A 23,569-nucleotide genomic window follows, 5' to 3' on the forward strand; every position below is an offset into this window, starting at 1 on the left:
AATAAAACTTCCGCGTGGGCACTTATTTATTGCAAGCGGACACAAAAAGTTATTGAGAAGTTAGCAAACGCGCTGTGCAGTGTCCCAAATCCCGCCCAAAATGAGCGTAGTGACCAGCGGAAACTTGTCTGTGAAGGTTCAAGGAGTGCTGAAGGTAATTTTTTTTTTAATTTTGTGATACACTTGTGTCGGGATTGTGGGTCAGATAGTTTTTGTTTGTTTTGTCTTTTTCCACCCGATTGCGGCCACGATTTCTGATTTTAGTAGATTCTGCCTGTAAAAGATGAAATACCTGCGCAGCATGTATTTTTTTTTGCACCCAGTGCCATACAGTCATGCACTTAAAACAGCCAGCATCCTTCAAGTGTCAGGATCAGGATAGATAATAATTATATTTACGTCGCATTGGGCCATTATGGCCATTGTCGCAACGGACTTGGGAGGGCACATGCAAAAACACCACCATCACACACACAGTCTACCATTAATGATGGAAAACAGTAGGCGGCAGGGATCGAACTTTTGTTGGTCGCCTTGAATGCAGCGGTCTTCCCTGCACACACAACTCCTTCAGGTTAAGGTCAGAGGCGATGCCAAACATCGTAGCCTTGCGGCTTAATACGCCCCGTCGGTTTTTCGTTTTGTTGTTGTTTTTTGTTGTTGTTGTTTTTTCTCTGTCAGGTACTCCCAAGCCCAGGCTCACCTTTGACCATCATTAACATTATTTTCTCCATGACATGGTCATCACTAAGTTTTTTGAAGGCATTCATGTTAGGTGCACGTTTGATTTCAGGGGTTAGTCTGTTCCGATTGTTAGTTTCTCTGTAACGAAAAAACATATTTTATAATTTTGCTACTTACTATAATGTTGCTTCTGAATTTTGTCAGTACTGTTACACTGAATTTTGTCAGTACTGTTACGGGTGACAATGTTAGTTTGTGGATTAATGTAATGCTTTGTCAATGTCATCAACATCATATATTTTATAGGCTTGTAATTGTATCAAGTCACCTCGTACCCTTCTTGCTCAAGGGAAGGAAGCTTAAGATATTTTAGCCTTTCTTCATAAGAAAAATCCTGTATTTCATGGACTAATTTTGTTGCTCGTCTTTATACACCTCCTATTGCAGCAGATTGATGCTTTCATTTTTGGAACCAAACCGTGTTGGCATATTCTAATATAGGTCTTACCAATGCTTTATATAGTCTTAATAAGGTACACTTGATTATACCAATTCTCTGATTTGCCTTATTTATTATACATGCAATATGCTTGTCAAAGAGTAGGTTTTTATAAAAAATTATAATACCTAAATCATTTTCTTCATCACATTTTTCAACCTTAAACTCTTTATCACCAATTTTGATTAAGTTGTCATGTTCAGGGTTTTTGCTACCAATATGGAACACTTTGCATTTTGTAGCATTAAAGTATAGGTTCCATATGTCTGTCCATTCCACTAGTGAATCTGTGTCTCTTTGCAATATTTGGTATACTAGAGAGGATGCATATATTTTAATGTCATCAGCAGATATTTTACAAATGCTTTTTACTGATCGTGGAAGATCATTTATGAATACAGTAAAAAGAATAGGTCCCAGTATACTGCCTTGGGGGATTCCACTCAGGACATACACACCACTTGATTGAGATCTACCAATCTTAACTTTCTGCGATCTGTTACAGAGGAAATCTGCTATCCAATGAAGTATTTTATCTGTGATTCCATAGGATTATAATTTTATCAATAATCTTCTATTTGGCACTGAATCAAAAGCTTTTTTAAGATCAAGGTATGATACATCAATGTTATCACCATTATCAAGTAACCTTGGGAAATCTTCCATTACATCAAGTAACTGAATTACGCATGATCTACTCTTTCAAAAACCATGCTGACATTTATCATTTAAATTATTTGTCATAATATTTTCAACAGTAGCGCCCCTTACAAATGTCTCAAGAATTTTGCAGCTAACACAAATCAGAGTAACTGGTCTGTAGTTACCTAGGTCAGTTCTTGTACCTTTTTTTAAATATTGGGGACACTATGGCTGTTTTCCAGTCATTGGGTATAGTCCTATTTTGTATAGACTTTGAATACGTACAGAGGGGAACTGACAGTTCCTCGCTCAACTCTTTAAGCACTCTTGATAGAACACCATCAGGGCCTTGAGCCTTGTTTGGGTTTAAATTATTCAGTTTCACCATTACTGATTCTGGGGTTATAGTTATTACCTCTGTCAACACACTCTGAGATCTTGAAACAGGGGCAACATCAGGTAAATTGGTCATGTCTTCTTTAGTAAAGACATTACAAAAAAACTTATTTAATATTTCTGCCTTATCTTTATCACTGACTGTAATATTTCCATAATCTGTAATTAATAGATTAATGCCAACTTTGGACTTGGTCTTAGACTTCACATAATTCCAAAAACCTTTCGGATTTATCTTTCATTCCATGGAAATATTTTCTCAAATTCTCTTTTGTCTTTTCTTATTTTCCTATTAGACAGATTTCTTGAAGCTATGTATACTTTGGTAATCTCTTCCATTTTTTGTTTCTAGAAAACTTTTGTATAAATTATATTTTTTCTGAATAACTTTCATTGTTTTGGATGTCATCCACATTGGTTTTTGTCTTTTATCTTTATTTGTTTTTACTTTAGGAATGTTGCTTTCCATACCAGTATATATCTTCTTCTTTATTAATTCCCAGCACTGTTCCACACTGAAGTCATTTAGTTCACTCCAGTCTGTATTGCTTAATTAAAGTCTCATTTTGTCATAATTTGCCATTTTCATGTCATCTCTCCATTCTCTCTCATGATTTTTGATAATTTCAGAAACATATAAGGAAAAAACTAAAACTTCATGATCACTTCTACCTAATAAGGCAAGGTGTTGGATATCTGATACTAAGGCTTCATCATTTATAACTACTAGGTTAAGAATGTTATGTCTTTGTCCTTCCCTTTGTCTTGTACAGTTGTGGGGTCCTATATTACTTGGTAAAGAAAATTGTCTTGTAAGCATTCTGTAAAATTATTATCTTTTTCCCCTGTCCATGTTCCCAACCAGTCAATGTTTGGAAAATTGGAATCCCCTGGGATACATAGTGTCTTGTGTTAATAATTTTATTAAACTATCCTCCTTTTCTATAGAACTATTTGGGTTTTTGTATACACATCCAAAAAGGACTTTTTGACCATCTCCTGAGGTGAAATCGACCCACACACAATCTGTCATTCATTCTGTAACTTATTTTTGCTTTCATACCATGCTTTACATACAACAATACTCCTCTTTTTGGGGTATTGTTAAAGAATAAATCAAATCCTGGGATTTCATATTCGACTGTGTTCATTTCTTTCTGATTCTTGGCCAGAACTTCAGTAATAGCAATGACACTAGGTTTTGTACAATCTACCTTTAACAGTTGGGTTTGTTTTTTTTTAATTCAGAAGTCCGTCAGCATTTGTATAGAAGACTGTTTGGGCATGTAATGTACAAAATAATATATTTTCTACAGCATTTTTAAAACTATGTACATTATTGTCATGTCTGGTGGTTTGTCAGTCATCGTTTTGGGCATCCTGACTAGGTCTGGGTGACCAATTGACTGTCACAATCTTCCCTCCCCTTATCCCAGTGTCTCTTTCTCCCTCGTCAACCTGTCTCTTTCTTGTCTCAGCAGTTTGTTTTTCTATTGTTCAGTTGGTGTTTAGTCAGGGTTGATGTAAATTTTGTCTTTTTGATCATAAACACCCTTGTTCAGTTTTCGGGCATTTTTTAGGATATCATTTTTCACTTTAATGCTCTTAGTCTTTGTTTTAATGTGCGTTAGTCTGGGCCGTGAACCTAGGTTCACCTTGTCCAGTCTCACAGGCTCCTCAGTGCAGCCTTCTTTTAAGTCAGGGCAGATGTTTTTTACCAAGTTTTCAACACATTGCATTTCTTCCTTGATTCTCTCTTCTTACTTTCAGGTAGATGTGAAATGATCAGATTTAGCTCTCTCTTTTCCTTTTGCACCCTCTCTTCCTACAACTCCTCCAGTTTCTTCTCCACTCTTTCATCAATCACTTTTTGTAGACTAGCACCTGAGCAACCTGCTCCAGTCTGCTAAGTCTAGCATCCACTGACTCAAAAAGTCTGATCAGCCGATCTAGTTTGGCCTCTCTCTCTCTCTCTTTTTTTTTTTTTTTTTTTTTTTTTTTTGCTGCTGTCCCATGCACGGCACTGATCACACACCCAGTCTACTCCAGACTTGGTGTCACAAAGGATGCCAAAATCTCTTTCTGTCAGGTTTGAGCAACCCTTCTCTAGCTGATTCCATTCTGCTATTGTTTTTACACACAAAAAAAAAAAGAAAAGAAAAAAAAAAAGAGTTCTTTAGCTGGTCTGTCCCACAAAATGGAATGATAAACCCTTCACTGTTATTGTGAGTTCTTTCTGCAATACTGTCTATGTCATGATCTTTTACTAGTTTTAGTAATGGTAGTTGGGGGATTAGCTGTCAAACCCACTGCATACCTGATCGATGCCCTCTTTTAAAATGTTATCTCACTAGCTATGGCTGGTGTTTGTGCATGATTTCATTTGCTTGTTATTCATAGAATTAAAGAATGTTTTCGTTGTATAATTTTGTTGTGTTTCTTATATATATGAATATACATCAATTTTCTTTCCAACAAATTTGGTGCTTTGTACAGTTCAGCTGTTGGTCCTCTATTATTTTCACTGTTCATTAATAATGTACTGTTAACTCTGTAAACAGAATGTTATATGCTTGCTGATAATACTTAAGATGAAAGTGATAATCGATGTCAAGAAAATACTGCTTGGTGAGATGGTCATATATATATATATATATATATATAGAGAGAGAGAGAGAGAGAGAGAGAGAGAGTCATGGTCATGCTGCAGGGCAGCATTTTTTTTTTCCTCTCATAGAACAGAACTGCTATAATGACTTATGTTTCCAGACATAAGCATGTGTCTTGTTGTTGAGCAGCAGCGTTATCATCATCTTCTTCCTCATCATCACTTTGACATTCAATGATACATAGACCTGTCAACATTTCCATTCTAAGCAGTTGAGCTTGGTTCCGCTCTTCCATTTGTACCCAAATTTGGCTTTCAGGGAAAAAAGGCTGTTTTGCGATCTTTTTGAAAAGCCCAGAGGCCATTCAGGTACAATAGCCAAGTGGTTATTTAAAGCGTTGGACTTTCAATGTGAGGGTCTCAGCCATTTGAATATTGGTAATGGCACCTGGTGGGTAAAGAATGGAGATTTTTCAATACCCTAGATCAACATATGAACAGACCTGCTAGTACCTGAACCCCCTTCATGTGTATATGCATGCAGAAGATCAGATATGTAACAGATCATGTAATCCATATCCGTGTTCAGTTGGTTTTGGAAACAAGAACATGCCCAGCATGCACACCCCTGAAAATGGAGTATGGCTGTCTACAAGGCAGGGTAAATAAACAGAATGGTCATACTGGTAAAAATTTTATGTCTGTATGACTGATATGTGTACTGTATGTGACTGAAACCTGACTGAATGACACAGGAAACAAATGATGAGTGCACAATGGCAGCCATCAGTAGACAGCCTGTTGTGCAAATAAACCTGAGTTTGTAAAGTGCTTAGAGCTTGGTTCCTGACCGAGGATAGGCGCTAAATAAATATCCTTATCATCATCATTATTATCACCATCATTCCTGAGATCTGTGCAAATCCGGGCTGAATAGAGAGAGAGGGAGGGAAGGGGGACAATTTAAAAAGATTATATATTGCTTTGAAAGCTGAAAACATTCCTCTTAACATATGTATGTGTACATAACTACATGCATCTATATGAATGTGTATTGTGTGTGCGTGTGTTTATGTAAGTTTGTGCCTGCCTATGTGTGCGTATGTGTTAGGGTAGCTGTTAGATACACATGTATGTTAAAATGTATGTATGCAGTGTGTGTGTGCGTGCGTGCGTGTGTGTGTGTGTGTGGTCACATTTTGGTGTGTGTATGTAACATAGATATAATGTTTTATGTTATCAAAATCGTTTTTGTAAAGCACCTAGAGCAGATTTCTGGATAGTGTGCTATATAAGTATCCATTATTATTATTATTATTATTAACTGCCAGATATTCTCTCAGCTGTTGAACATATTCCCCTCAAGTCTGTTACAGGGTTGGCAGGTCTGTGTAAGCTACACAGTCACAGCTGACAAATCATGTCCGCAGTTATTCAGTTGTTTCATGAGTAGAGATGAAATTTGCCATACTTCTTGCTTCAGATTCAAAGATGCCATACTTCTTGCTTCAAATACAAAGTTACACTAAGACATGATAACATCTTTATTGACAAAACAATTTCATATTTGTTTGCAGCAAAGACAGCTGTCAGGAAAATGGGGAGTGTTATATGATGGAGCTGGCAAAACTAACAGACCTCCCCGCATTGAGCTGTTTGAGGAGAAAGACTCTGGGTCTCCAGTTCACACAATTCACCTGGAACATCTTAAGTTCTCAGATAAAAGCTTCCGGCAGAAAGAAAACTTTTTTCTGCTCTCCATCAAGAAGGAGAAGCACCATTTCCAGTTGGAAAATGTGGAAGACAAGGAAGATTGGATTCAATCCCTTTGCCATGTGTCAGAAGATTTGTGGCAGCAAAGAGCAAGTTTCAGAGAGTCATCCGAGATCGAGAGTGAAAGTGCTGCAGACATGAGTGAGAATATACTCTATGAATCATGTGATGAAGGTGAGAGGTTTGCTGTTGTTTACTTGAATATTCACATGCTTGTTCATGCCCTCTGGCCAAAGAAGAGATAGCAGATTATAAAATTGTATTTGATAACAGCTTGTGTTCATGCTGTATTCATTATATTGTATTGTATTGTATTGTATTATTCTTATGTCACAACAGATTTCTCTATTAAAAATTTGGGCTGCTCTCCCCAGGGAGAGCATGCTGCTGCAGTGAGAATACCACTCTTTTTTGTGCCTGTAAGTGTATCTGTTAACCTATCAAACTGGATTTTTGGCAGAATTTTGCCAGGAACAACCATTTTGTTGCCATGGGCTCACCTGTGTGTGCAAAGTGCTTGCTGCACCCGGGACCTCAGTTTATCGTCTCATCTGTATGATTAGCATCCAGACCACTACTCAGCGTCTAGTGGATGGGGGGAAAATACCGACAAGTTTAGGATTCAAACCAGTGTGCTCAGATTCGCTTGCTTCCCAGGCGAACATGTTACCACTAGGCCACCACTCCACAGTGAGCTGTCATGTCAGTGAAGCAGTGGTCCTTCTCCATGGAATTGCTTTGTGCTGCTTGGGGGCAGTGCCCACTGTTTTCATCTCTCACTATGAATCTGTTGTTTCCAGAATTTCATATCATCTTTGTTGTCTCTTCTAATTTGCTGCATCTGCATTGAGTACTGCAGTTCTGTTTGTTTGTTTTTTAGGGTATTTTTGGTTTTGGTTTTGTTTTTTGGTGTGTTTTTTGATAAATACACTATTGTCCAAACAAAACTCATAATTTAAAAAAAAAATTTTTTATTAAGTGCATGGTCTCCCATATTTTGCCCCTTTATCTTCCACACACCAACAAGTTGTACTGTCAGTCTCTTCAGCCAAGAGAAGTCCTTAGAGGATGAATACTGACTATTTTAAACAATCACTCTGTCATCAAGAAAACATGTTAACTGTTTTTAGTCATTCTGTTGTTCATTGACGCTGCAGACACTTTGTTTTATAATTTTAAACACCACCATGTCTGTACAACATTGCAGCAGCATGTTCATGTGAAAAGTGTTTGCTTGTTACAGTTTTAATGTTTTTTTTGTTTTGTTTTTTTTTTTTTTTGTTGTTGTTTTTTTTACAGTTCTAATGCTGAAGACTATAAATCAAAAGCTCTGCATGAAAAACTGAATTAATGAAATGCCAATAATGTTTGTGTTAATAATGAATAGGGACCCTTCTCTATAAACCACTAAAAAAAGATGTAGAAGTCCAGATTCCATCTGCAAAAGGGTTAAGGCATGATTATCATTCTAGTGCACACTTTAACCTTGATTAAACTAAGTAAACTAACACAGTCTTGCAAGGGCAAATGTAAACATATCTTGCAAGGGCAAATGTAAACATATCTTGCAAGGGCAAATGTACATACTTCATGCCTCAGGTTACATACCATGCTGTATAATCTTGCTACACTTACACTGCCCGAATGATATAAATCTGTTGAAAGTTGCAGCATTTTTAGAGTTGTCAGTTTTTCCCCTTCTGTTTGCACTTGCAGTCCAGCAGTTCAAGGTCAGCATCAAGCCCACCAAAGGTTCTGAAGCCAACAACCTGAAAGGCCACTACATGCTGAACCCAAGCAGAGATGGTCTGAGATTACTGGAAATAGGCAGCATCAAGAGTTTGCATGACTGGCCCTACAATCAGATCCGAAAATATGGTTCCACTCACAAAATCTTCAAAATGGAAGTTGGACGCACATGCACAACAGGTGCAGCAGAGTTTGAATTCTTCACGCCTGAAGGGGTCAGAGTGGCTGAATTGATTGCCATGTACACTTGGGAGATGTATAACCGGGCACACAAACGGCTGGAAGCATCAGTTTCAGCACCTGCTGGGGGTGACTTTGTGAAGAGTCAGACTTTCAGACAGATGAGTGAAAGCGCCATGGCTCATCAGGCCCCATCTGCTGCAGCCCCTCAGCGGTTATCAGAGAGCCTGAAAGAGTCCCACACTAGGGATTCTGTGGTTTCCAGGTCATCACATGGAGGGTCCGGCTCTTCTTTAGATTCCAAACGAGATGTCCCAATACCAGCTCCCCGTTCCACTGTTAACAAATCTAAGAAAGAGAATGAGTCTGCAAATGGCGTGAGTCAGGCTGCACATCCTGCTGGTGACACAAAGATCAGTGAAAAGTCCAGCAGTGTGATAGTCCCCCCAGGTTCACTGCAGAACCAGGACGGATACAGCAAGGAGAATGCTCTTCCATCACAAGATCCTCCTGCACAGGTTGAAGATGACCCAGTTTCTGACACCACTGAAAGTAGCGCTGGTGTACACGATTCAAGTGAAAGCATCAAACACAAGAAGAAAAGTGACAAAGAGAGAAAGAAGCTAGAAAAGGAGCAGAAAGCTGCAGAAGCCAAACTTAAAAAGCAGCAAGAAAAGGAGCAAAAGGAAAGAGAAAAAGAGCTGAAGGAGCAAAGAGAGAGGGAGGCCAAGGAAGAGAAAGAACGACTGAAGAGATTGAAGAAAGAATCCAAAGCTCATGAAAAACTGAAAAGCAAGAAGTCGCTGGATACGCCAGCCCCTGCAACAAGACACATGTCAGAGGGTCACATCTACGATGAGCCTGGAGAGCTGCTGCAGCAGGACCGACCAGCCATGGCGGTGACTGCAGAGTCGGACTACTGTGAAGCTGATGACTTTGTCTTTGTTGCATCCACAGTACCCAAACCGGCCATCACCCCAGCTGCAGCAGAGAGTGATGTTTACGCCATGCCTCAAAAACCAAAGGACAGGTGGAAAACGTGCGCACGTCCGGAGTCAGATCACATTCATCAGGAAGACTACCTGGCCATCAAGCAAGCCTCTCTGTCTGAGTCCCAGCAACCACCAGTTCCACCCTATCCAAAGTTTCGCCAGTCATTTCCTGGTAAAGATACTGTGGAGAGTGACTACAGTCATGTTGGCGAATTCACTGTGTCATCCCCAGCCCCTGAGAATATCTATGGTATGGCATCAGCCACAGACACACTGAAGCCAAATCCACCTTCTCTTTCCACTGTTGATGTGGAAAGTGAATATTCTGAAGTTGATACAGTGCGGGCAGGCATAAGGGATTAACATAAAATAGCCAATGTGTCGCAGAGAGCTGCCGCTGCTGTCAACGTCACTGCTGAAGGGGACTATGCTGAAGTCTCCTAGTTGTTTTGTGGAGTTTTTTGGAACAGGTAAGAGAGTGCCTTTTTATATCATCTCAACTTGTTCTGGCTTCTGGGTATGCAAAGTTCAATAATTCCTTAAACAGGCAGATTATCTTTTTTTTTTATTGTTTGTTTGTTTGTTTATTTTAGTTGTGTATGTATACATATAAAGAGAGAGAGAGAACACAGCATGTTACTGTTGATACGGATACATGTATGCAACCCATTCTTACAAATGGCGCTACTGTAGCTCTCTTTGTTCTTCTTTGTCTTGTTACTTTGTTGTTATTGGTGTCCAAGTCAGTTAGACTTGCTTTATCATGCTACGGTGCTGTCAATGGTAATACTGTTTTCTGAAGCTGGTCCAAGAATACAGTGATGCTGCACTGTTGACCAGTCAGCAAAAAAACCCAAAAGCACACGTCAAATTGTAAATGAAATATTCACTTGTCTCGCATAATATATCAGAATATGTGATTAGATGTCATGTCCCTGGCTTGGCAGCATCCACAATTTTTCCTCTCAAGATGGAATGAATTGTGTTCACAGCAAGGCGTGGATGTTCACTCTGCCAATCACACAGAGGAGTGGAATCAAAGAAATGTGGGAATACACCCTGGTTTCTCTCCCAGTTTGAAGCAGCTGACTTGTGCTCACAGTCTGTGCAAACACTAGACTCTTGCCTTCCGATTCTGCTGTTTCAAACCATTGTGCTACAGTGCAGTGTTCAGATTCAACAAGTTTCAATCTTTTCTGACATACTATGATTTTTTTATATTTTAATGATCATGTTTCTTTTTTTTCCTTTTTTTTTTATAACACTTGCAAAAGTTTGCTGGTTAGTTTATTATTATATTCCCTGAATGATGCAAGTATGATGTATACATTAATGACTCCCAGGTGCTATAGCTAGATGGTCCAAGCACTGGACGTTAGGTCTGAGGGTTTGTTGTGGTTTTCTTTGTGGGGCTTCAGATGCATCCAAATGTTTTTTCTTGCTTTTTTGTTTGATTTCAGTGCTTTACTTACCTACTTCTCTGGCCACACACACACACATAAAGTGGAAGACGTTAAACTAAAGACTACTACTACACACACATATCTTAATTTACTCTATCTTTTTTCTTTCTTCCTTTTTTATATTATTTTATTTTCATCATTTTTTTTTCTCTGTCTAGCCTTTTCCATATTTTAACTCAAATTCACACACAGTTATTAGCATGTTTTCTTCTATACTGGTGGACAGAAATGTTTGTGCTCAATCAATGTTAATTACATTTGTCTATTTTGGGTTAAAAAAAAAAAAGTTATTGCTCTGCTGTGTAGTCATTCTGTGTGCCTGCATGTCACTTGTTACAGCTTACTTCTTCGTGGTCACATAGTAGTTGTCTCTCTCTCTCGCTCTCTTTTCTTCTTCTTCTTCTCTCTCTCTCTCTCTCTCTCTCTCTCTCTCTCTCTCTTTATGGATCTGTGGTCTGACAATTAAAATATTTCGACTTCGACTTCGACTTTGACTTCTCTCTCTCTCTCTCTCTCTCTCTCTCTCTCTCTCTGTGTGTGTGTGTGTGTGTGTGTGTGTGTGTGTGTGTGTGAAGCTGCAGAGAAATGTCTGGTAACAAGTGAGGCTGTAATGTTTTGATGTCAGATCTGAGTGTAAATTTATACATTTACGGATGATGTTTCCAGTCTCCCCCAAAAGATACTAATGTGTATTGTGACATTACAAAACCCATTTCAGAACAGATTTGAAGGCTCTGTCATGTCAGTTAATAAAAAAATTATTTAAAAAAATCATTTCAGTCCAAGAATACATGAAAACATTTTCTTGGTCCTTTCAACAGAAAAAAACACAAACATTTTCATTCATTACAGCTATGTACATCAGGAGATAGTTGCTGACTTTGTAGTAAATTTCACATTCCAATTGTAACAGCAGTTGGTCAGACGAGGGGGCATGGGGGAGTAATATTATACACTTGATCAGCTTTTAGCTTATTTGGAATACAGTGTTAAAGATCGGTGATTGTGTAATGATTTGCAATCAACTTATCTCACTGTTATTGTTAAGTGTCTGTGCACATCCAGTGCATGGGATGCAGTCAGTCTTTCAGTTATTGTTTTTTCTTTGTTTTCAATCATTTTTTTTCCTCTATAAAAAAAAAAAAAACCAACCCAAAAAACAAAACCACATTCCATTGTCAGTTTGCATTTCATGAATGAAGTGTATTTTATTGGTGGCCAATCTGCTTCTTTCTGATTTGGATTTTGTCATTACAGAATTCCACAATGTGTTCGTGTTTAAAAAAAAAAATATATATAGATTTATTTGACAGATGTCTGATATGAAGTCTGAAGAAACATTATTCCCAAATGGTTGGGATGACTGTACAAATGAACTGGGTTACATTTTGTGTTACATTTTTTAGCTGTGATTTTCCAAGTAGACCTGTGCTTTAAATTTATTGTTACAATTTTGCATGAATATTATTACACACATTTGTTTTAATCTTATTATCCACATCATTCAAATATGTTTTAGTGTATTAATGTATGGATTTCTTAATGCCTCATACCCAACCAGAGTGTCTGTGTGAGCATGTGTGTGTGTGTGTGTGTGTGTGTGTGTGTGTGCACCAATGTGCCTGTTGTTTTTGTTTTATTTCAACATTTTGTACAGATTTCCATACAACATGATTATAAAGGGATGACGTTTTTTCTAGAATTCCTGTTGACACTCTGGAACTTAATCTCATCTGATCATATCTGCTGCATTTTTATTGCATTGACAATTATGAATTTTAAAGAATGCATCATTTTTGTATGTTAAGCAAGTCCCAAAAGGTACCCCAAATCTATGGATTCCAGGGTTTTCTTGTTAAAGTCTTATGTTTTATCGTAATAAGTTCATGTTGTTAAATGATAATCACAGTTTTCCCTTGATGTTTTTCATTCTTTCTTTTTCTTTTTTTTTTCTTTTTGGGTTGGGGTGGGGGTGGGGGAATGCTTACCCACCTTAGCATGTTGTTTTATTGCTCATCATTCATGAGGGAAAAAAAGTGATTTCGAAGGCAATTATAAGTGAGTTTTACCTGCAGTCTTTTAGCTGCTGGATCAAATGTATTCATGATAATCAGCTGCACATAATAATGTGATAACAATAAATACATCTTTCTTGTTCTTTATGAAATTGGTGATTTTTCTTTAGCAATTAAAACAAACAGTTAATTGTAATTGATAGTAAATAATGATGTGACAGTTGCATTTGTAAGTCTATCTTCTGTATCTTTATTATTTTGTTGATTTATTCAAATACCATTTGTTCATTTAGTTAGTTATCATACACATATTTAATTTGGTGCTCATAACTAATAAGACAGTTACCAGTTTGTGATGAAACTGCACAGATGGAAGGACTTTGTAAGCATGAAGTATATGTAATCCCTCATGATGCTGAACAGGAATTAAAATAAGGTTCACTTTTACTTACTGTTTTTTACAGCCTTTGCTGGTTTTCACCACAGATCATCTTTGATTTCTTGTTTATATATTTGTTCGCTTATTTACTCATGGTACTTTTGTTGTTTTTGTTTTTTTGCTGTTTGCTTATTTGTGTGCTCTTATTGCACCTGTTTTGCATTGAATAAAGGGCTTGATGCATAATAATTATATTGATATTGCCGGGTCAGTGACAAATACTAATACTCGTACAATGCTTTTGAATTTTTCATTCCTATGAACTTATGCCAGCTTTAAAATATTCTCCTGTGTCATTCTCCAAAGTAGGCGGTGTTTTTCTCTGATAAAGACACCTGTTCCTCCATTCCTCCCCACTATTCTCAAACTATGGAGGCTTGGATGAAAATGCCCTCACTGTAGCTTCCAGCACTGCTTCCAGAACTGTTGATGAAAACCTTCAGTGTTGAGGTTTGTTCTGGCCTGTCTACAGACCACAGTGAAAGGCACTGAAATTGGAAGTCACTGAGTTTGCTTTTTTTTTTCTTTTTTTTTTAAACTTTAAAATTTTTTTTTCCAAAAACATGTATACAATACAGAGAATAGTATGAAACAAACAATATAAAACGAACAGTAGCATCTTCCACTACAGAGAGCGAGATATAACAAAACAAAACAAAACAGACTAAACAAGGCAAAACAAATTTGTAACAACAACATCAACAACAAAAAAGAAGAAGAAAAAAAAAGGAAGATTTGTCCAATCATTCAATCAATCAATGTTTACACATTAATGATTGTAGTAATCATTGATGATTTAAGATGACATTATAAATAAATAGCCTGGACCAGTTGTAACATAGCAACAGCATCAATTGTGTCAACTATTACAGTAATGGTATCTAGGGTAAGGCGAAAGCGAGTGGTGGCATTATAATATCATAATCATAAGGAGCATGAGTAAACCACTTCTGCATTATTGGAAAAGAAAGCTTGTAGTTAATCACATTGTAAAGACAACAACAACCATAAAAGTTTAAAAAATAAACAAATAATACATATAAGAAATAAATAAAGACCTGTTAGTACAAAGTAAGGACTGTTATACAGAAATAAACAAATAATACAAAAATAAACAAATAATACATATAAGAAATAAATAAAGACCTGTTAGTACAAAGTAAGGACTGTTACACAGAATGATAACTATGGAACATGCGAAATTGTGATTAAGTAACAGTTTCCCTAATTGGAAGGTAACTGGTCCACTTTGTACGGAAAGCATGATGGTTCATTAGTATATGAGATGCATGTTCTTCGATTTTGTATCTGTATCTGAGCTGTGTTTTAAATGCATTGAGTTGTGGTGGTTGTTTATTGAATTTGCATTTGCACAGAAAGTTTTTGGCAAGTAAAATAATGAAATCTAAAATGTCATCTGTAGCAAATGTGTGTGAGTTTCCAAATAAAACTAATTCTTCACATAATTGGGCATTGTATACATTATTGCATTTGTTATTAATATCAGTTTGGAAAGCAGTCCAAAATCTCTGCGCAATCTCACATCTCCAAAAAAGGTGTTCAATGGTTTCTGGATGTGATCCACAGAAGCTACATTTATCATTATGAGAGATATTCATCTGTTTCAGTGATCTGTTTTTTGCAATAATCCTATGAACTATTCTTATTTGAAACCATTTTAAGTTGACGTCACTTATTTTGTGTATTTTGTGAAATATAGTTTGTTTTCTTGTTGTGTCATGCCAGCTTGGTCAGTTTCTCGGTCCAGCACAATACAAGTGTTCTATTATTTAGTGAAGTGTGTTTTTTTGTGTGTGTTTTCTTTCTTTTTCGCTGACATCACTTCACTGGCCCATTGATAACCGGGGTTACTGACGTACTTGTTGTTGTACCTCCGTTGTTTGATTATTAAGACTTTTTTTTCCTTCCCTTTATACAAACATCTTTTCCTTTTTTCCCTTACATTTTCCTTTTGAAAATTTTCTACCATTATTTGATATTGTTTTCGCTTGTGGTATTCTTTCTTTATTCCCCTATCATTTTGTGCTGAACAGAATAGTGTGTCACTGTCTTCTACTCTTCAGCCTTTACATCATCATCTTCTACTTCTCCTCTTCTTCCTCTTCAATTCGGTTCAGCGGTGTCGCTGCAATTCCTTGTTCTTACGGATTGATTAACCTCTCTTCTGTCCTCAGTGCATTTGAGTCTCAGTTGAATTCAGTGCTCATTCTGGCAATATTTTGAATTACTTATGACTTAATTTTGTTGTTTCTAAATATAACTTTGAAAATTTGTATTTCATGTTTGGTATTAATTGCAGCATTGAATTTTTTTTTCTGAATTGGACTCTGTCCTCTTAAGTGCCCACATTACTTCATTTGTAACAGGTGTATGTAAATTATTTTTAATATTGTGCACGCGTGCATTTCAATGTGTGTGTAATTGCTTAACTGTATGCAATTGTTCAAACACCTTGTGATTTTCGTTGAAAAACCTATACCTTTAAAAAAAATTTTTTCCAAACCTGGAACATGGAGTGTTTATTTTTATTTATTGATTTTTTGCATCACCACTTAGGAATATGCATACACACTGTACTTGGCCTTCTAAAGAAGGACTGTGTATTGGCTGTTTAAATATCAGTCACGCATTAAATAAATTGAATGACATATCATCAGTCTTAGACAATTCCGGACATCCTTTTCATTTGTTTTGTTTCTCAGAATCAAGTTTATCTGATCGCATATGTGACTCTGATGTAACTATCCCAGGTTATAAGATACTCCGCCTTGATCCAAAAACTTCAAAAGAAACAGGTCTGTTAGTGTATTACAGTCAAGCAATCACATTAAAGCGAAAAATGAGTTTAAATCACTCCAACATTGAATCCATATGGTTAGAAATTAAAATAAAACATATCAGTCCGCTACTTATTGGATTTATTTACAGAAACCCGGCTGAAAGAGTTAATTGGTTTGATGATTTTATTTCAATGATAGATGCTGCCATGCTTGAAGATAAAGAAATTATTATGTTCGGTGACTTTAACATTAATCTATTAAAACCTCAGCTGCAATGGAATCAGATATATACAGCATACAGTTTGGAAAAACTTATCGATAAACCAACACGAGTAACCCCAAGTTTCAGTACCCTCATTGATCACATTTATGTTTCATGTAAACAGAATAGTATAGAAATATGTTCTCCAGTCACAGGGTGTAGCGATCACTCACCTGTTTGCATCGCTTGGAAAAGAAAAGGTATTAAAATTCCAAAAGCAAGTCACAAAACCATTGAATATAGATGTTTCAACAATTTTAACACAGATACTTTTTGACTCACTTGTGTAAACAAAGTGAGTCTATGTTTTAACCCGGTGTTCGGTTGTCTCTGTGTGTGTGTGTGTGTGTGTGTGTGTGTGTGTCTGTGTGTCCGTGGTAAACTTTAACATTGACATTTTCTCTGCAACTACTTTGTCAGTTGACACCAAATTTGGCATAAAAATAGGAAAAATTCAGTTCTTTCCAGTCATCTTGTTTAAAACAATATTGCGCTTCTGGGATGGGCACAAAAAAATAAAGAATGAAGCCTAATTATATGCAAGCTGCATTTACTGTTATATTTATATTTTTTGTATTCTCTAAACTTGGCACTTTGATCTGATATTCTGACCCAACAGCTAGAGCAGTCATTATTATAATTTTTGGCTCAAACAGGAACTTCTTTTGCTAAGCTTGGAAGCTTTATTTATTTTGCAAACGTTTTGGTTCAGATAGAAAAAAAGGGAAATTACTATGTAATGCTAGTGGAGTTAATTTGCTTTAAACTGATCTTTCTCATCTTAAACATTACATTTTGAAACAAGAGATGCAAGGCCTTCAAGACTCACTTGTGATGCACTTTTTTTAAAAAAATGCAAGCTTTTTATGTATTGAGTATAATTTCAAAATGTAATGTTTAAGATGAGAAAGATCAGTTTAAAGCAAACTAAGTTCCCCAGCAGAGTAATTTCCCTTGTTTTACTACCGCCACCAAAACGTTTGCAATAAATAAAACTTCCACGCTCAGCAAAAGAAGTTCCTGTTTGAACAAAAAATGACAATAATGACAGATCTTTTGTTGGGTCGAATATCAGATCAAAGTGCCAAGTTTAGAGAATACAAAAAATATAAATATAACAGTAAATGCATTATACTCAATACATAAAAAGCTTGGATTTTTTAAAAAGTGTATCACAAGTGAGTCATGAAGGCCTTGCCTTTCTTGTTATTGCATGATTTACTTTTTTCTCCACTTTCTCATGTCCATCAATACACCGATCCTGAAAAAGCTTTAGATTTTTGGATAAGAACCTTTAGTAATATTTATCGTAAGCATGCACCAATCAGGACTAAACGAGTGAAACACCGTATGTTACCTCCATGGATTTCTAAAGAAATCAAAAATGAAATGCACCTTAGGGATCTTCTAAAACCAATAAATCAAGAAGAATATGTTAAACAGATGGATGGTCTATCCACTAGGCCACCATTAATAAAAACATTGATTGTGACTAAAACAGTTTTATTATTAAAAAAAACAACAACAAACAAACGCACAACAGACAACAAGAGACATGTATTAAAGACTTCGGACTCTCCAGATTCCCAGTTACTGACAGGTATGATGTTTAGGTATTAGTGTTTGAATGTTTGTATTTACACTGTTCTTTTTTTGTTTTTTTTTTATTAGTGAGCTTAGATTTCATGTAATTTATTCGCTTGTTTATTAGATATATTTTTTTTTAAAGTGGTTATCCAGATCCATTAAATGCCAAAGGATACTTCAACTATAGAAGTAGATGTTTCACATGCTTACATATTTTGTTTACCCAATAGTATGCTGAGGTATATTGAGAGACCTAGCTGTGCTGTAAAGATATTACACAGAACTTTAGTGTTTAGTTTATTTTGTAGCTTGATAATGGCATCAATAAATACAACAAAAAAGACATTGGGGTTTTCAGCTTTTCTTTTCGAGTTTTGTGTATCTTGAATATGAGCATTGTTCAAACACTTTGGCTTTTCTTGTGTATCTCCTTTCTCTCTCTCTCTCAATCAATCATTCAGTCATTTCAATCAATTTTGTGCATCTTGAATATGAACCATGTCAAACACTGCTGCTTCTCATGTCAATACTCAATACTGTGTGTGTGTGTGTGTGTGTGTGTGTGTGTGCTCACCCCCTCTCATTTTCTCTGTATTTCTTGGAGGAATTTTTCTGAAGTACAATGTTTATGATATTTAATGCATTCGGATTTCAGTTTATCTCTCTTTTTCTCAAAATTTTGCAAAACTTTTTATTCTGTTATTATTTTTTATAAATCTTATTGTTGTGTGTTCATGTTCTTGGGTGAGCAGGCTTGTGGCCTTCACATTAGGCCTGCATTTTCTTGTTTTGTAGTTCTCTCTTTTGCTCCCATCGACACATACAAACAAGTACAAAATCAAAGAAGAATAAAGAAAAATAAAGAGTAGAAAAAGAAAAGAATTACTGACAATAACAATGTTTCAAGATTTAAACACATCTTTTTTTTTTTTAATTTAGCAACATTGAGATCTTCTGACACTCACATTTCACAAAGAAATCCCAAAACAAATGATAGTCAATTGTTTTGCATGTTTGTTCCTTGTTTTGTGCAATCAGAAAATCTCATCCTGTGTTCCTTTTGTGTGACAAATATTTGTACTAAGGCATACTTGTAACATGGTGCTTTTTGTTGTTCTTTTATATTTTCATCACTGATAGTCATCACCAGACCTCCAAAGAAATATTGATAATTGTCCACCAAGCTTTTCATTTCCTTGTTTAAACCAGACAAGAGACTGAAGTAGTTTGGAGTGTCCTCCAGGGTGCTGTACAGTTTGGCTTCCACTGCTGTCGGTGTTGGCCAGTACTTCCTCCTGGATGCTGCATGCGTTCTACAGTTTTGAAGGATGTGGTCGGTTGTCATTGGTCCCTCACCACAAGGGCACTCTCCACTCTGTCCAATGCCAAATTTTGTGTGCATGTGGTGGAGCAGGCGGTTGTGTCCAGTCCTCAGGCAGATCTTGACCTGTTCCCCTCATTCCAGCAAATGGTATCTGTCTTCTGGGTTATATTTGGGGTGCTGGAGGCACCACTTTATTCCTTGCTGTGCCTTGATGATTGTCTTGATTTCATCATATGACACTAGGTTGTTGGCCTGCTCCTTCTGTGCACCGTCTTTTGCCAGAATGCTTTTTCGTTGCCTCTGATGCCACAGTGTGCTGGTACCCATTGTATCACCACTTTCTCTACTCTGGCACTCAGGGCAACAAGGGCTGAAATGTGATGGTTCTGTTCTTTGCAGCGGGAGTTCTTGAGGGCTTGGAGTATGGAGAGAGCGTCTGAGAACACCACCACCTGCCCTGTTGTTCTTGTGGTGTTCAGCGAGACTGTTGTGGCCGCCTCAGAGAGGGCTCCTCGCTCAGCTCGGAAGTTGGTGGAGTATTTTCCTGTTGGGATTGCAATTTCTTCATCTCCGTCTTTGTATCGGAGGAAGATTCCAGCTCCACCATCCCTCATTGCTTCTGTGGCAGAGCCATCTGTAAAGACATGGGTCCAGTCTTCCTGGGGGTACTGGTTGCAGATGTACTCCATGGCCAGGGCCTTCCTTTGGGTGTCTGACTGTGTTCCTCTCTTCTCCACTCCAGGAATGCTGGTAACGACTGTTGGGAACACCTGCCTCTTCCAAGATGGGTGGGTGACATTTGCCGGGATAGGCTTTGCTTCATGTTCCATCAAGACTGGGGTTTGTCTTTCAAGGCATCTTGACTGGTGGATGAAGCTGCCTCTTTTCAGCCGGCTCTTGGTAGGTCTGCTCATTCTGTTGTTCATTGGATGGTTTTCAAGGCGTTTGAATTTTGCTGCCTGGATGAGGATCTTTGTGTCCCTTCTATCCTCCAATGACTGTAGCCCAGTGGTCTCCTCCATCTTCAGGATTGGGGTGGATCTCATGGCGCCAGTTATGACATGCTGAGCTTGGTTCTGTATCTTGCTGAGATAGTCGAGGTTAGACTTTGCAGCTGATGCCCATGTTGATGTCCCGTACTCAACTACAGGTCGGACTCTCCCCGTATAGTCTCTTTAGGATAGATTCATCAGCCCCCCAGTCCGTACCTGCAAGTTTCTTCATGATCGCCAGTCTCAGCTTGGCCCTGCTACAGCATCTGGTGATCTGCTGTTTTCAAGTGAGCCTGCGGTCAAAGGTCACTCCCAGGTAGGTAGGTGTGGGTTCCTCTGCAAGCCTTTGGTTGTTCAGTGTGTTTCGCCTCTTGCTTCTTGCTGGATAGGCTGAAGACTGTGTAGGTTGTCTTGCTTGAGTTGACAGAGACAAGCCATTCCTTGGTCCAGTTGCTGATCTTGTTGAGCGCAGTCTGGAGGTGTACCTGTGCTGTAGTGGTGTGCTCTTCAGAGCACCAGAGTACCAGGTGATCTGCGTAGATCGCTCCTCTGACTCCTCTTGGCAGTTCTCTGACGATGTCATCTATGAAGATGAGGAACAGCGTTGGCAAAAGGACTCCTCCTTGTGGTACTCCCTGTCTCAGCACCTTCTTCTTGCTCTTCTGGCCCTGAATTTTGACTCGGGCTTGGCGGTTGTGTAGGTACTGGCTGATCCAGGTGTGCATCCTTCCAGACACACCACATCGCCATAGTTTGAGCCTGAGTCCGTCCTTCCAGACTTTGTCAAACGCCTTCTCCATGTCAATCCAGCAAGCGTGTTCTTCTTTTCTTGGAATGCGTCCTCAATGCTTTGAGCGATGAATGTGATCTGGTCTTCTGTTGATCTGTGTTGGTGGAAGCCCACCTGTTCAGGGCTCAGCAGCTGATACTTTTCAAGGTGCCAGACAAGCCTAGTGTTGACAAGTCTCTCCATCAGCTTTCCTAAGCCGCTTGTAAGGCTGATGGGTCTGTAGCTGTCAGCCTTCGCCTTGTCCTTTCCCTTTTTGTGAATGGGGATCATGTCTGCTTCCCTTCAACACTGTGGGACTGATTCTATCTTCCAGCTGGAGTTGAAGATTGTTGAAAGGACTGCCTTGCTCTTCATCCCAAGATGCAGAATCATTTCATTTGTGACCTCAAGGCCCAACCTGATATTTTCTCTTCTAGAAGTGAGCGTCTTGTCATTATCATGAGAATGGTAAACAGATGTCCGGTGTACAGCATGCACTTGGCACATAGAAAAAGAAAGCATGGCAACGATAGTGTTTTTATTCCTCTGACAAAATTATGTTGAACAAATCCACTCTGATATGTACACAAACATATGCATGCACTCAATGTTTGACCAGCACGTTGTTTAAGTTGCAAGTCGGACATCTGCCTGGTACTTGTAGATGTGGTGTAGCGTATATGGATTTATTTTAATGAAGTGACGGCTCCTTGAGAAACTGAAACTTTACCACTTCGCTTCTGGATCTGGATCTAGATTTGTATGTTGCAGGAGCCAATACTGGCTATCGTTGCAACAGAAAACTGGGGGTACGCTTGAAAGTCACACAAAATTAAAATGATTTTGTACAAAGACTATTTCTTGATGGTGAAGAAGAGGTAGTCCCGCCAAGCCTTTGCTAACAGTCCAGGAAAGGGCAGGCTAAAAACATATATATATAGATTTATTGAGTGGTTTGGGCAGGCCTTGATGGTGATCCACTGTGCGCTGATGGTGCTGCGCTGGCGGGTCCTGTTATGATGGCTTCATCAGATAGCTGATTCTACTCTGCTACTGTTCTAATAAAATAGGAGTTCCTGTGCTGTTCTGTGTTGCTGTGTGGAACACTGAAGCCTCTGGTGTTGTTCACAACTTGTCGCTCGATGATGTTGCTACTGCTGAAGCCTGTGTACCTCGTTGGGTGGATCCTCCAGTGGCCCACGTTGACTGGTTTGAGGAACTCTCCTGGTGGTAGAGCTGGGATTCATCTTTCAGCAATCTTATGTAGTAGGTTAAGATGCTGTTGTCTGCGGCGCTCTTCTAGGGTGAGGAGTGTGAGGGGGCAGGGGGTTGGGGTGGAGGCTGAGGTCTTCCAGCATCTTCGTGACGCAGCCCGGGTTCCTAGACTTGTAGTCCCCTGTGATGAACTGGGCAGCCTGTCGTTGGATCCGTTCCAGTCTCTCAGCATCCTGTCTATAGAAGGGATCCCATACCACTGCAGCATATTAAAGTCTGGATCGGGTAGGTGCCTACATTCCCGTGGGCAGTTCCAAAGGTTTCGGCGTACGAAGCCCACCATTGATCCAGCTTTCTTGCAGATGTTGGTGATGTGGGTAGTCCACTTCAGGTCAGCTGAAAGCTGGACTCCTAGGTATGGGCTCCATGGTCTTCATTTAAACTCTTGGAAGACTAAATACTCTAAAAATGTAACGTGTACTTGCTCTAAAGCAATATCTTAAGAATAAAAGCACCATTTTGAATGTCTCATCCTGGAAAGTGCAGCACTCTGCCTGTGACCCGCAGCAGGAACCCCCTCCACTTTGATTACTGTCTGCATGGCCATATCCTAGAGACCGTCACCAGCTCTAAGTATCTAGGCGTCACCATCTGCATCGATCTTAGCTGGGACATACACATCAACCAACTGTGCAACAAAGCCAACAAGACCCTTGGCTTCATGCGACGTAACATCAAAGTCAGCTCCAGGAAGATCAAGGAAATGGCCTACAAGTCCTTCGTGCGACCCATCCTGGAGTACGCCAGCAGCATCTGGGATCCACACACTGAGCAGAACATCAGCAAGTTTGAAGCGGTGCAGCGCAGGGCAGCCCGTTTCGTGATGAGGCGCTTCCACAACACCTCTAGCCCCACCGCCATGCTTGAAGAACTGAAGTGGCCCAGCCTCCAGGACAGACGACGTACAGCACGCCTATTCATGCTGTACAAGATCCACAACGACCTGGTCAGCACAGAAGGCATTAAAGCCAGCCTGCGCCCAGCACCTCCGCGCCGACGCCGTGGCCACGATCAGCAGTTCACCATTCCACCACAGTGCAGAACGCAGGACAGACAGCAGGCGTTCCTTCCCCGTACCATCAAGGACTGGAACAAGCTACCCCAGGACGTCGTAGAGGC

The 23,569-nt window shown here is 38.8% G+C and overlaps 2 protein-coding genes across 2 annotated transcripts in view; both read left to right on the forward strand.

Moving 5' to 3' along the window:
- Positions 1-17: 17 nt before the first annotated feature.
- Positions 18-18,028, forward strand: LOC143276445 (uncharacterized). Its single transcript, XM_076580942.1, has 3 exons — positions 18-154; positions 6,407-6,776; positions 8,319-18,028. The coding sequence occupies exons 1-3, from the start codon at positions 101-103 to the stop codon at positions 9,884-9,886; spliced, it is 1,992 nt and encodes a 663-aa protein (XP_076437057.1). The 5' UTR covers positions 18-100; the 3' UTR covers positions 9,887-18,028.
- Positions 18,029-22,913: 4,885 nt separating this feature from the next.
- LOC143278120 (uncharacterized) overlaps positions 22,914-23,569 on the forward strand; it is a 702-nt gene continuing 46 nt past the window's right edge. Inside the window, exon 1 of the mRNA XM_076583155.1 lies at positions 22,914-23,569. This exon is cut by the window's right edge and continues 46 nt beyond it. Within this exon, the coding sequence (XP_076439270.1) occupies positions 22,914-23,569 (656 nt within the window).

Source organism: Babylonia areolata, chromosome 2, assembly GCF_041734735.1.
Source record: "Babylonia areolata isolate BAREFJ2019XMU chromosome 2, ASM4173473v1, whole genome shotgun sequence".
In the NCBI taxonomy this organism is placed as follows: domain Eukaryota; kingdom Metazoa; phylum Mollusca; class Gastropoda; order Neogastropoda; family Buccinidae; genus Babylonia; species Babylonia areolata.

Excerpts from the sequence above, each read along its gene's own strand:
- LOC143276445 (XM_076580942.1), top strand. The coding sequence starts at position 101 with ATGAGCGTAGTGACCAGCGGAAACTTGTCTGTGAAGGTTCAAGGAGTG. Across the intron at positions 155-6,406 it reads AGGTTCAAGGAGTGCTGAAG|CAAAGACAGCTGTCAGGAAA; the intron begins GTAATTTTTTTT and ends ATTTGTTTGCAG. Across the intron at positions 6,777-8,318 it reads CTATGAATCATGTGATGAAG|TCCAGCAGTTCAAGGTCAGC; the intron begins GTGAGAGGTTTG and ends TTGCACTTGCAG.